Here is a 13,859-nt window from a genome sequence, read left to right as displayed (position 1 = left end):
GGATCTTCCAGATCTGTGGCAGAGGAGTATAGGACGTAATGGTGTAAACATAACTTTTCCAACTCTCATGTTTAGCTGTACGGATGGTCCTACGGGCCACCGCCCTTGCCTTCCGAAACAATAAAAGAATCAGCCGTCTGCCGACGTCGGTGTTTCTTGCAGGCTGCACACTTACAGCGGACAGCCCGAGCACAGTCCGCATTCCACCAGGGAACGCACTTCCACGAGCCCCGGGAGGAAGAGCGAGGAATAGAGTGGAGGGCAGCGTCGAAGACAGTGTCATGAAAAAGAAGGAGGGCGCGAGGAAGAGGCAGAGAGGAGAGGTCAGAGAGAGTAGCACGGAGGGTGAAGAGGTTGTAGTCAGCTTCGGCAATCTGCCACCTAGGGAAAAAGAGGGAAGGGCGAAAAGAGAAAAATGAAACCAATATGGGGAAATGGTCACTATTATGCAGGTCATCAAGAACCCGCCTCGTGAAATCTAATTAAAGAGACGACGAGCAGAGATAAAGATCAAGACAGGAAAGGGTGCGAATCCGAAAGTCCACATGACTGGGCTCACCAGAATTCAGAAGAGACAGGTAAGATGAGAGGACGAACGGTTCGAGAAGACGGTCTCGGGTGTTTGTCAGAACATCTCCCCAGAGGGTATGTCGACACTTGAAATCACCCAACAGGAGCACTGGCTCTGGCAAGGAGTCCAGGAGGTGCTTAAGATCAGGAAGGGAAAGCGGGACGGGGGGAGATCAATGGAACAGACTGTATATCATTTACCTACAAAAACACGGGCAGCAGAACAATGGATAGGCGACGGAAGAAGTAGGGGGACGAAGGGAATATCAGAAGGAATCAAGAGAGCAGTAGAGTTATGGGCTCCAGCAAGAGCTGGGGGGGGGGAGAGAAAGGAATAAAGAGGAAAGTGACCAGGACGAGCACCAAGTATTGGTTCCTGGAGACAAACACAAAGTGGTGTAAACTGTGTAATTAGAAGTCGGAGTTCATGGAAGTTGGCATAAAATCCACGAATATTCCACTGAAGAATAGACATTATCAAAGAGAAAAAGGACAGCAATAGAAAACAATGAAGAAACAAAGGTAAAGCAGAACACAGTGTATTAAATAAGCTCAGGATCAGGATCAGGATCAGGATCAGGGTCAGCAAAATCAGTGTTAGGGGGCATGGGTAAACTTAGTAAGGATGAAGGGAAGGAAGTGGGAGGACAGACCAGAGGCGGACTGACGGAGTCCAGAGGAGGAGGAGACAACCGAGAGGTGCAGTCAAGGACAGCAGGAGAAGGGGGGTAGAAACCAGGGAGCGCATCTCAGCAAGTGCAGAAACCAAAAGGGAATCGGGGGCTAAAGAAACCTCCATAGCCGGGACAGGGGGCCCGACCACCAAAATGGGAGGGGACGTAGCGAGAGATTCAGAGGTGGGGGGCGAGGAAGAAAGCGATGCCTTCTTACTTGCTGAGGAGGAGGAAGGAGAGGAGCCAGGCTTACGTTTCTGACTCAAAGAGACAGGTGTTCCAGGAACAACAAACTGGGCGACAGACTCAATGGTCTCAACAGGAGGAGAAGAACGGGGGGGGGGGGGGGCAAACAACATGAAGATTGCTGGGAGGATGATTGACAACAGCCTGGACAGACAGGCGGCGTGGAGGGCCAAGAGACTGGGGGAGGGTTGGGAAGAATGATCAAGACACAGGAAAGAAGACACAGTAGACATGGCGGACTGGGTAGGAAGAGGGGAAAACTCCAGATGGAAAACCAAGAGAGAGACCCTTCGGGACAGAACGTAAAGGAACAAGGGAGGAGGTGGTGGGCGTGTCCGAGTCCAAGGCCTGGAAACGGTTGTGTGACTGAGGAAGGTGAGAAGGACGAGGAGAGGTAGAACACAACACGCGAGCATAAGATACGCCAGTGAAAGGGTGGAGACGGCGGACTTGGCGTCTCACTTCAGGAAAAGTCAAATGATCCCGGAGTTTCAAGTTGAGGACGGCTTCCTCAAGCTTGTAGTGTATACACGTGCGGGAGAAGGCAGTGTGGGCCTCACCACAATTGAGGCAGCGAGTCTGGAAAAAAAAGCAATCTGTCTTAGAGTGGTCATCGCCCCCACACATGAGGCATAGAGAGTCAAGACTTGAGCATTTGAGGGCACCGTGCCCGAACTTCCAGCACTTATTACAAAGTCTAGGAGAGGGGATGTACTCATGAACGGAGCACCTGGCACCAGCAAGAATGGTAGAGGCGGAAGGGTCCTAGTATCGAAGGTGATTTTCACAACTCGAAGGGGCTGACGGCGACGACCACGAGGGGGTCGAGTGAACGTGTCCACCTGGAGGACAGGATGACCTTGGGCTTGGAGGATATGCTTAATATCCTCATGGCAGTCTTTTAGGTACCTAATACCAGTTGCAATAAGGTGCGGGAGGAGAACAGTGCCAACACTGGCATTTAACCGAGCTTTACTGTACAATATCTGAATTTACCTGAGGACCTCGACGAGGACAGAAAGTTGTCGGCTTGTCAAAGGTTTCCCCATTTGTCCTTATGATTTTATAGAGCTGGATTTTGAAATTCAGCAGTGTTCTTGTAGCTATGATCATTTAAGTGGGGATTGTCATAGATACTTATCAAGAGGTTTAATTCTGGGTCTAAGCTTGACTGAATTCAGAGTGCTGATTGGAGTAAGAAATAAAACTATTAAAATTGTACTTTACAGACAGGTAAAGTTAATGATTAATGTATATAAATTAAGAGTTAGAGATCATTATTTATAAAAATAGTTCAAAGTATGAATTATAATAATAACTTCAAACAATTGGTAATACTGTACAAAGGTAATAATGCTATTTAAAACGTATTTTACAATCTAGTGAAGTTCAAATGAAGATGGACTAAAATATATTAAATCTAAAACATGAAAAACACAAAATTGCAACTAATTTCCGATAATTGCAACTAAGTGAGTAAATGAGCCGGAGTGGAATAGATGAAATAATATACTATTAAGGTAATCAAGAATTAAATGTGGAAGCAAAACAGATGATAACAAATGAGAACAATGTTAGATATTTAATAGTCTGATAAGATAGCAAGTTTGTCTATAGTAAGGTAGCTTACGGTGAATGAAAAGTAAGATTAATTGACAGATTTGTCATAAAACAACACTAAATGACGAGAAAATGGGTGTTAGTGCAGATGGAATACCAGTCATATAAAAATAAAAAAAATAAAAATGCAAAAAAGTTAGACTGCAAGTTGAATCTTCACGATGAGGTAACTGTAGGATGAGACATAGAGAACAAAAATTTATAAAAATACTTTAATAGAAAACTGACGTTAAACAAATTATAAAACAAAATAATATCCAAGCTTGGCTTGATACAAAGAGTGCAAATCAAACAAGACAAACAAACAATTAAATTTACGGTACGTTAATGTGTAAACACTAGAAAATGGTGCGGGAATACTGAGAGCTAAGACCGCATAAATCTGTCACCACACCGAGGTATGCCAACAGACCTAGTCAGTAGAGCACTCAGGAGTATTCTGAATCGTGGTGATTGATTGATTGATGAAGATTAAGCCACCCAAGAGGTGGCACGGGCATGAATAGCCAGTAAGTGGTAGCCCTTTTGAGCCATTACCAGTATCAAGAGCTGATACTGGAGATCTGTGGAGGTGCGACTGCACCCTGCGTGACGGGAGATGTCTCCCGTGAATCGTGGTGGTGGCTGGCTTCTATTTATATGGGAGCTGGACCAAGGTAGGTGGCACTGGTGTCTGATAATTGTAGAGCGCCACACACAAACTACCACTGGGCTAGTTTCCTGGCCGGTGGTGTGAGCTCCCAGCTACCAGGTGCGAGGAGGGTGACGGGCCGTGGTGTAGGGGGGAGGTAGTCCACTGTCTAGACGTTTGTGAGTTGTTGTTGTTGTTGTTCTTGGGGCTGGAGGTCTTGAACAGGTAGACGTGGTATGAGAATAGGTGATAATGGAGGAGGATGAATCTCTTCCTAGAGAGATTACTGTGACAGTGTGCAAGGTGGTAACATTATTTATAATTAATATTATGGACAAAAAAGTTGGTTTACATTATATATATATATATATATATATATATATATATATATATATATATATATATATGTTGTACCTAGTAGCCAGAAGGTAATACTCGGCCTACTTACTATACAAGGCCCGATTTGCCTAATAAGCCAAGTTTCCTGAATTTATATATTTTTCTAATTGTTTTTCTTATGAAATAATAAAGCTATCCATTTCACTATGTATGAGTTAATTGTTTTTAATTTGAGTTAAAACTAATGTAGATATATGACCGAACCTAACCTGGTTGATGGGGTTCTGGGAGTTCTTCTACTCCCCAATCCCGGCCCGAGGCCAAGCTTGACTTGTGAGAGTTTGGTCCACTAGGCTGTTGCTTGGAGCAGCCCGCAGGCCCACATACCCACCACAGCCCGGTTGGTCCGGCACTCCTTGGAGGAAACAATCTAGTTTTCTCTTGAAGATGTCCACGGTTGTTCCGGCAATATTTCTTATGCTCGCTGGGAGGGTGTTGAACAACCGCGGACCTCTGATGTTTATAGTGTTCTCTGATTGTGCCTATGGCACCTCTGCTCTTCACTGGTTCTATCCTGCATTTTCTTCCATATCGTTCACTCCAGTACGTTGTTATTTTACTGTGTAGATTTGGTACTTGGCCCTCCAGTATCTTCCAGGTGTATATTATTTGATATCTCTCTCGTCTTCTTTCTAGTGAGTACATTTGGAGGGCTTTGAGACGATCCCAATAATTTAGGTGCTTTATCGCGTCTATGCGTGCCGTATATGTTCTCTGTATTCCCTCTATTTCAGCAATCTCTCCTGCTCTGAAGGGGGAAGTGAGTACTGAGCAGTACTCAAGACGGGACAACACAAGTGACTTGAAGAGTACAACCACTGTGATGGGATCCCTGGATTTGAAAGTTCTCGTAATCCATCCTATCATTTTCCTGGCTGACGCAATATTTGCTTGGTTATGCTCCCTAAACGTTAGGTCGTCAGACATCATTATTCCCAAATCCTTTACAAGCTGTTTTCCTACTATGGGCACATTTGATTGTGTTTTGTACTCTGTATTATGTTTAAGGTCCTCATTTTTACCGTACCTGAGTACCTGGAATTTATCACTGTTAAACATCATGTTATTTTCTGATGCCCAGTCGAAAACTTTGTTGATATTAGCTTGAAGTTTTTCAATGTCTTCAGCCCAGGTAATTTTAAATACTGATTTTTGTGTCATCTGCAAAGGATGATACGAAGCTGTGACTTGTATTTTTGTCTATATCTGGTATGAGAATAAGGAAAAGCAGCGGTGCAAGGACTGTACCCTGAGGTACAGAGCTCTTAACTGCGCTTGGACTAGATTTTATATGGTTGACTGTTATTCGCTGAGTCCTGTTTGACAGAAAACTGAATATCCAGCGTCCTACTTTATCGGTTATTCCCTTTGACTTCATTTTGTGTGCTATCACTCCATGATCACATTTATTGAATGCCTTTGCTAAATCCGTGTATACCACATCTGCATTCTATTTTTCTTCTAATGCCTCAGTGATTTTGTCATAGTGGTCAAGTAGCTGTGAGAGGCATGATCGTCCTGCTCTAAATCCATGTTGGCCTGGATTGTGGAGGTCATTGGTTTCCATGAATCTAGTGACCTGACTCCTGATCACTCTCTCAAATACTTTTATTATGTGGAAAGTTAGTGCAACTGGTCTATAATTCTTTGACAATGCTTTGCTACCTCTCTTGTGTAGAGGGGCTATGTCTGCTGCTTTAAGCGCATCTGGTATCTCCCCCGTGTCCAAGCTCTTCTTCCACACTATACTGAGTGCCTGTGCTACTGGCACTTTGCATTTCTTTATAAATATTGAATTCCATGAGTCTGGACCTGGGGGTGAATGCATGGGCATATTGTCAATTTCACTTTCAAAATCTGCCACGCTCGTTTTGATATCAGTTATATCCAACAGGGGTTTGGATATCACCCATATAGAAGTTGTCCGGATCCTCCACTTTCATGCTGTGTATCGGAGTGCTAAACATGTCCTCATACTGCTTTTTTAGGATTTCACAAATTTCTTTGTCATCCTCAGTATATGAACCTTCACTAGTACGAATTTTCACTAGTACTTTCCCTTCAACGGAAAGGTTGAAGATATTCTGGAGAGATATAAGAATTTTGCACCAAGATTGTAACCTTTTGTTGAATTGTCTGAATGTCTCTTGCAAGTTATCTATACACCTAGTCATAAAAGTATTTGTGCGTATGTCTGGTAACATACTGCATGTGTAAAGTATATGTTTATCTCTCAGATTGTTCAGTAATGTTTATTGTTTGTCATTTGTCTATATATGTATGGACACGTTGTACTGAACGGGGTGAGAATAGCTTGAGCTACCTCATCCCTTTGAGTGTATTTTACCTCAATAAACCAATTTCAATTTCAATTTAATCTCTTTAGTGGCCCCGACGCAGACAGGAAGCCGGCGACTTGTCAAAGGTCCCCTCATTTTTCTTGATGATTTTTTCCAGCTGGATTTTGAACTGTATTATTCACGGATAATTTGCTTCTCACACTTTCTTATTGTCACCAAATATTTGTCTCAAGTGTGAACCTCTATCTATAGTCCCCCGGGTAACCAGCACAGGCTCTAATCTTGCACTATTTTCCCGACAGACCCGATGCGTTCCAGGATAGCACCGTTGGACATCCCGTCAACAGGGAAGAGAAGCGGGCGTAGCCTAGGTCAGTAATGCTTCCTCCTAATGTTGCTCCATCACCATGATTCTGCTGGTGCCTTGATGCTCATCACTAGCTCACACAGCTATTGACCACAGTTTCTAAATGAATTAAATTGATGTGATGACGTAGCTCATAGAATTAGTTGCACGAGGGGATCAAATGACAATCCCATAGGCTATAGCCACTTTAGTTTTCATTTATTTTTTTCCAATAGTCAAGAGATGGGAGCTTAATTAAGACACGGCAGGATTTAATGTAATTCGTTATAAGTGTGTGATGAAATTCTATGACCAATCATATTTGTAGATATTATTGTTCATACCAATTAACAAAACATTTTCATCTAGTTATATTGTAAGATCACACAATTTGAAGGTATTGATATTATTAATATTATTATATAATATTCTACAATGAATGTAATTTGTAATGAAGGTTTCACTACGTCTGCTCCCGAGTGACCATCAAATCACCACCAGCTTATTGATAACTTCTTTTTGCGAGTTTTTGTTACGTATTTTTGTAATATATATTTTCTTACATTTTCTGGAATAATGAAGAGCCATCGTTTGAGTGTTTTAAATGACAATTAATGTTTATGAAATTGACACTTTATTATTCATTTTATCAAATAATCCAACTTACACATGAAAATATATGAGATCGACAACCTTTGGGTCAGTCGTGAGTGACGTAAAACCCTCATCAAGTGGTGAAAGGGAGAGTGGGAGACGCAGTCAATATTGACTCCCTCTCCCACTGTAACATCTGTAGCACTCCCACTGCAGCAACTGTAACAAACATAAAAATACACCAAAAACATCTCATTCAAAACGGCATACATGTCATCCTACAGACCCTATGAGGTCTCGCGTGGCGCCCCGGACGTACGGCCAACAGAACGGTCCCTACGTCATCACCGCCACCCGCCTCAACGAGATCCGGTCAGACCTCATGTACCCGTACTTCGACACCGACCAGAGCGGCGGCACCGGCGACCTCGAGGTCAACATTAACACCCAGAACACGCAGGTTAATAAGCAGCTCACCTTCCTCCTCCCATTCTTCGGCTTCGGTCTCAACTACACTTGGGTGAGTGCTTATTTGATCCGGCTAATACAGATCTGTGATTATATGTCCATACCTTCAAGTTTAACTAAACCTAGACAAAGATTTTTATACTGGATAACATAACGATTTGTAATAGTCATTAATGTTATAATTGGTTTAAATATTAAATTATTGTTACAAATGATTTAAATAATAAGTCACTTTATAGGCTCAGAAAGGTAAGCATGACTATGAATATAGCGTCATTATTATTATTATAGGTATCCCTGAACGGCTACCTGGGCTTCTCTGACGCTCCCTTCAACTGGAAGCACTACCCGCTCAGCTTCCCTGTACCCCAGTGGCCGGACCAGCCCGACCCGTCCTTCATTGGACCCTTCTACTCCAAATGTAACATTGGAGAGCTTCGTCCCGGAGATGACAAGAGCAGGAGGCCCGGCGTGTATTGGAGGTATGTGCTGGCGCTGGGGACTGGAGGTATGTGCTGGCGCTGGGGACTGCAGGTGTGTTGCTGATGTGTACTGGGAGTGGGTACGGGTGATGTGTACTGGAAGTGGGTACTGGAGGTGTGTACTAGCGGTGGTATAAGAGGTGAGTATTGAAAGTACTGGTGGTGTATATTTGCGGTGGGATCAGGAGGCAGGTACTGACGGTGGGCACTGGAAGCAGATATTGGAGGTGGGTGATAGTGGAGGATACTAGAGGTCCTGCAGGTGTGAGTGGCCGCCATATGTGTCCTGCGTCACACACCTGACTCCTGTGTTTCCTCCCACACGCGACACCTCCTGTTTGTCACCACTAAGGAGGCATGCGGATCTACCTTATCTTCAAACTTGAGAAACTCCGGAACAACAGAACCCGTAATTGACGAACTGTGTCACCATGATGGGATAACGTCAGCTACCAAAACTGTTCATGCAGCAGATATTGACACATGGCCGTCACAAAAGTGAATAGGATTACATTAGATTTTGCTATTTATTAATACTTTGTATATGTTTTGTTTTTTTAAATTGGCGGCAGCCTAGTGATTTAATTCTCCCGTATTTTTGTGGATGATGTAGTTGCGAGATTTGTAGTTTGTGCCGTGTCCACCTGAGGCTGTTATCAGCGGCGTCACTTGTATATATCTTATGCTGAGTCACTACTGACGAGGCGCCACTATTGCATTACTTACTGGAATGTGAAACAACTGAAGCCCTGCGTATCAAACTCAACATTAATCCAACGACAGCAGCCGCATTAGATGCAAATTCCATAGCGACTACAATTTAAGACGAATATCAAGAGAACTAAATCTTGCACCTCACGAGAGTGTACCACAGGGTACACAGCACCAGGGTGCTTGGCAGGGGGGTACCACACGAGTGTGTACCACAGGGTACACAGCACCAGGGTGCTTGGCAGCGGGGTACCACACGAGTGTGTACCACAGGGTACACAGCACCAGGGTGCTTGGCAGGGGTACCACACGAGTGTGTACCACAGGGTACACAGCACCAGGGTGCTTGGCAGGGGTACCACACGAGTGTGTACCACAGGGTACACAGCACCAGGGTGCTTGGCAGGGGGGTACCACACGAGTGTGTACCACAGGGTACACAGCACCAGGGTGCTTGGCAGGGGGGTACCACACGAGTGTGTACCACAGGGTACACAGCACCAGGGTGCTTGGCAGGGGAGTACCACACGAGTGTGTACCACAGGGTACACAGCACCAGGGTGCTTGGCAGCGGGGTACCACACGAGTGTGTACCACAGGGTACACAGCACCAGGGTGCTTGGCAGGGGTACCACACGAGTGTGTACCACAGGGTACACAGCACCAGGGTGCTTGGCAGGGGGGTACCACACGAGTGTGTACCACAGGGTACACAGCACCAGGGTGCTTGGCAGGGGTACCACACGAGTGTGTACCACAGGGTACACAGCACCAGGGTGCGTGGCAGGGGGGTACCACACGAGTGTGTACCACAGGGTACACAGCACCAGGGTGCTTGGCAGCAGGGTACCACACGAGTGTGTACAACAGGGTACACAGCACCAGGGTGCTTGGCAGGGGTACCACACGAGAGTGTACCACAGGGTACACAGCACCAGGGTGCTTGGCAGGGGTACTACACGAGTGTGTACCACAGGGTACACAGCACCAGGGTGCTTGGCAGGGGGGTACCACACGAGTGTGTACCACAGGGTACACAGCACCAGGGTGCTTGGCAGCGGGGTACCACACGAGTGTACCACAGGGTACACAGCACCAGGGTGCTTGGCAGGGGTACCACACGAGTGTACCACAGGGTACACAGCACCAGGGTGCTTGGCAGGGGGGTACCACACGAGAGTGTACCACAGGGTACACAGCACCAGGGTGCTTGGCAGGGGGGTACCACACGAGAGTGTACCACAGGGTACATAGCACCAGGGTGTTTGGCAGGGGTACCACACGAATGTACCACAGGGTACACAGCACCAGGGTGCTTGGCAGGGGGGCACTACACGAGAGTGTACCACAGGGTACACAGCACCAGGGTGCTTGGCAGGGGGGTACCACACGAGAGTGTACCACAGGGTACACAGCACCAGGGTGCTTGGCAGGGGTACCACACGAATGTACCACAGGGTACACAGCACCAGGGTGCTTGGCAGGGGGGCACTACACGAGAGTGTACCACAGGGTACACAGCACCAGGGTGCTTGGCAGGGGGGTACCACACGAGAGTGTACCACAGGGTACGCAGCACCAGGGTGCTTGGCAGGGGGGTACCACACGAGAGTGTACCACAGGGTACACAGCACCAGGGTGCTTGGCAGGGGGGTACCACACGAGAGTGTACCACAAGGTACACAGCACCAGGGTGCTTGGCAGGGGGGTACCACACGAGAGTGTACCACAGGGTACACAGCACCAGGGTGCTTGGCAGGGGGGTACCACACGAGAGTGTACCACAGGGTACACAGCACCAGGGTGCTTGGCAGGGGGGGTACGCTCTGTCACACCTGTCAACTCGACACTCAAATAAAGCAGGAGGATATAAGGAAGAATGTCTTCAGCCTGAAGGTTGTAAAGAAGTGGAAGCTATCTACATACCCGGATTTAATTGTAGATATGACGAATCAAGAGATCAGAAAGTCATCGACCCATTTAATTGACGGTTAAGCGAGGCCCAAGAGCTAAAGCTCAAGCCCCACAAAGAAGCTCAATTACGACTATATAGCACTTGGAAGGGCTCAGGATAAGGATTTGGGATGGGACGGGGGGAAGGAATGTTGCCCAACCACTTGGACGGTCGGGGATTGAACGCCGACCTGCGTGAGTCCGTCGCACCAAGCCCAAGTGGTTGGGTAGAGACAGAGGAGGTAATGCCTGTAGGGTGACTCCCGCCCCTCCTCCTCCCGCAGGCTGGAGCGCGACCTACCGTCCCGCGAGGACCAGTTCGGGGTGGAGCTCCGGGAGCGCGTCAAGTGGGACGTCCGAGAGGGCATCGTCGGGGCCGCCATCTTCAAGCCCAAACACGTCATCATCGTCACCTGGAAGAACGTCACCTTCTCCGGCGGCTCCGTCAACACTGACGCCAAATATATCGTAAGTTCTCCATCTTGAACGGTTTGTTCTCTGTCCGTAAGCTCCTATTCTCCCACATGTTGCTATAGTGAACATTTGGTCATAAGTTCTTCTTGAACTTTTGTCTTAATTTATGATGCCTAAGTTCCTCCTGAGCTTTCGTCTTGAGTTTTGAATCTTATCTTATGTTTTGTGTTCTGGTTCTTCAATTTGTTGTCCCGAGTTCTCAATCTTCAACCACTGGCTGTTTTTGTTGTTGTTGTTTTAATTTCATCGTCGACTTTTATAGTGAACTCTTAATTTTAACTTTTATAGTGAACTCTTAACTTTTATAGTGAACTCTTAACTTTAACTTTTATAGTGAACTTTTAACTTTAACTTTTATAAACTCTTAACTTTAACTTTTATAGTGAACTCTTAATTTTAACTTTTATAGTGAACTTTTAACTTTAACTTTTATAGTGAACTCTTAACTTTAACTTTTATAGTGAACTTTTAACTTGAACTTCTATAGTGAACTCTTAACTTTAACTTCTATAGTGAACTCTTAACTTTAACTTCTATAGTGAACTCTTAACTTTAACTTCTATAGTGAACTCTTAACTTTAACTTCTATAGTGACGTGTTCTTGAGCTCTTCTTGTTATTTGTGTTCTTGAGCTCTTATTATTATTTGTGTTCTTGATTCTATAGTGAGTTTTGTTCTGGAACTTTATGGTGAGTCTTGCTTTTGAACTTTTATAATAGCGAGTTCTTGTTCTTAAGTTTATAGTCAGTTCTCCCTCTCTAACTTTAAAGAATTTAATTCTTAAACTTTTTCATTTATCATACTTCCACTTAAAACGTAAATTTGTATTAGTGAACTTGTATAATAAAATCTTAGGGGGTCCCTGGTCCCAGTGGTATAATCGGGTTCGTTTTCGACTCACAATCGAAACCGGGTTCGAATCTCGGGCGGAACAGAAATGGTTGAGCATATTTCCTTTCACCTAATGCACCTGTCCACCTAGCAGTAAATACTAGGTACCCAGGAGTTAGTCAGCTTATTGTGGGGTTCCATCCTGGGGAGGGTCAGTAAGTCAACCTTGGAGGAGGGGGGGGACTCGATATAAGCCTAACATGTACTGTATGTATAACCTGGCTTCCTGTCCCTGACACAATGAATTATTATTAGTTACTAGCTGTACCCAGCCACGCGTTATTGTGTCACAGCATCCTTCCTCTGTCTCCCAGTCCTCCCTACCATTGCCCCCTCCCCCGTCCCTTCATCCACCCCCACCATCTCCCACTCCCCCCTGTCCCTTTGTCCTCCCCACCATTCTCCATTCCTCTGTCCCCTTGTCCCCACCATCTCTAACTCCCCTTTCCCCCTCGTCGTCCCCACCATCCCCCATTCTCGTCCTCTCGTCCTCCCCACCATTTCCCACTTCCTCGTCTGATACATTCCCAAATGATCTGATGTTACCATCACTGAAATATAAGAAAAACAGTTAAAAAAAACGGAATGACAAACAATGAAAAAAATAAAAAATATACTATACTCACGAAATGAACGGTATGGTAAACAATACAGCTCAATTCCAATGCAATGTCACACAAAATTATTAAATCAAAATGAAAATAAATCGAAATATATGAAAATTAAATTTATCAATGCAATCGGAAACATTGAAATGGAATCGTAACATATTTAGTATAGCGTGTGTTGCTGTTACGTGCAATAGATGACGCTGTTTAAAAAAAAAAATATACATGTTTTTACCTGTCACAGGTGTGGCATCTATATAGTAGGTATATAAAAACATGCGCGTATTTGAAAGGAACGTTGTGTCAAATTTTCAAAGCAATCGGTGAAGAACTTTCGGAGATTACAGCATGTGTTGCTCCTACGTGCAACAGATGGCGCCGTTTTTTCAAAAAAGCATGTTTTTACCTGTCACGGGTGAGACATGTATAAAGTAGGTATATAAAAACACGCGCCAATTCGAATGTAACGTTGTGTCAAAATTTCAAAGCAATTGGAAAAGAGGTTTCAAAGATTTCCCTCACATGATAACACCAGTTGATCGACAGTTGAGAGGCGGGACCCAGAGAGCCAGAGCTCAACCCCCGCAAGTACAATTAGGTGAGTACATGAAAAACACAGTTTAAAAAAAAATGCATGTTTTTCCCATCACAGACGTGACATCTATATAGTATGTATATAAAATCCCGCTCTGATGCGAATGGAACGTTGTGTGAAAATTTCAAAGCAATCGGTGAAGAACTTTCTCAGATTAGCGTTTTTGAACAAACCAACATTTCCATTTTTATTTATATAGATTATCTTCCAGAAGTTTTACTGTGATTTCATCCTGAATTTTTATTGTGAGTTCTTTCGTAACTTTTATAGTTATTTTTTTCTGATTATGTCTTGTTT

General features: G+C 44.8%; 1 protein-coding gene across 1 annotated transcript in view; it reads left to right on the top strand.

Annotated features, from left to right (window-relative positions):
- Window positions 1-13,859, top strand: part of mesh (sushi domain containing 2 mesh) — a 57,914-nt gene that overhangs the window by 19,868 nt on the left and 24,187 nt on the right. The window contains exons 2-5 of the mRNA XM_045754215.2: window positions 6,743-6,811; window positions 7,665-7,900; window positions 8,140-8,330; window positions 11,279-11,462. Of these exons, the coding sequence (XP_045610171.1) occupies window positions 6,743-6,811; window positions 7,665-7,900; window positions 8,140-8,330; window positions 11,279-11,462 (680 nt within the window). The remainder of the gene's footprint in view (window positions 1-6,742; window positions 6,812-7,664; window positions 7,901-8,139; window positions 8,331-11,278; window positions 11,463-13,859) is intronic.

The sequence above is a fragment of the Procambarus clarkii genome, chromosome 30 (genome assembly GCF_040958095.1).
Source record: "Procambarus clarkii isolate CNS0578487 chromosome 30, FALCON_Pclarkii_2.0, whole genome shotgun sequence".
NCBI lineage: Eukaryota > Metazoa > Arthropoda > Malacostraca > Decapoda > Cambaridae > Procambarus > Procambarus clarkii.
Note: the sequence above shows the minus strand (reverse complement) of the source record. Positions and strands in the feature narration are given on the sequence as shown.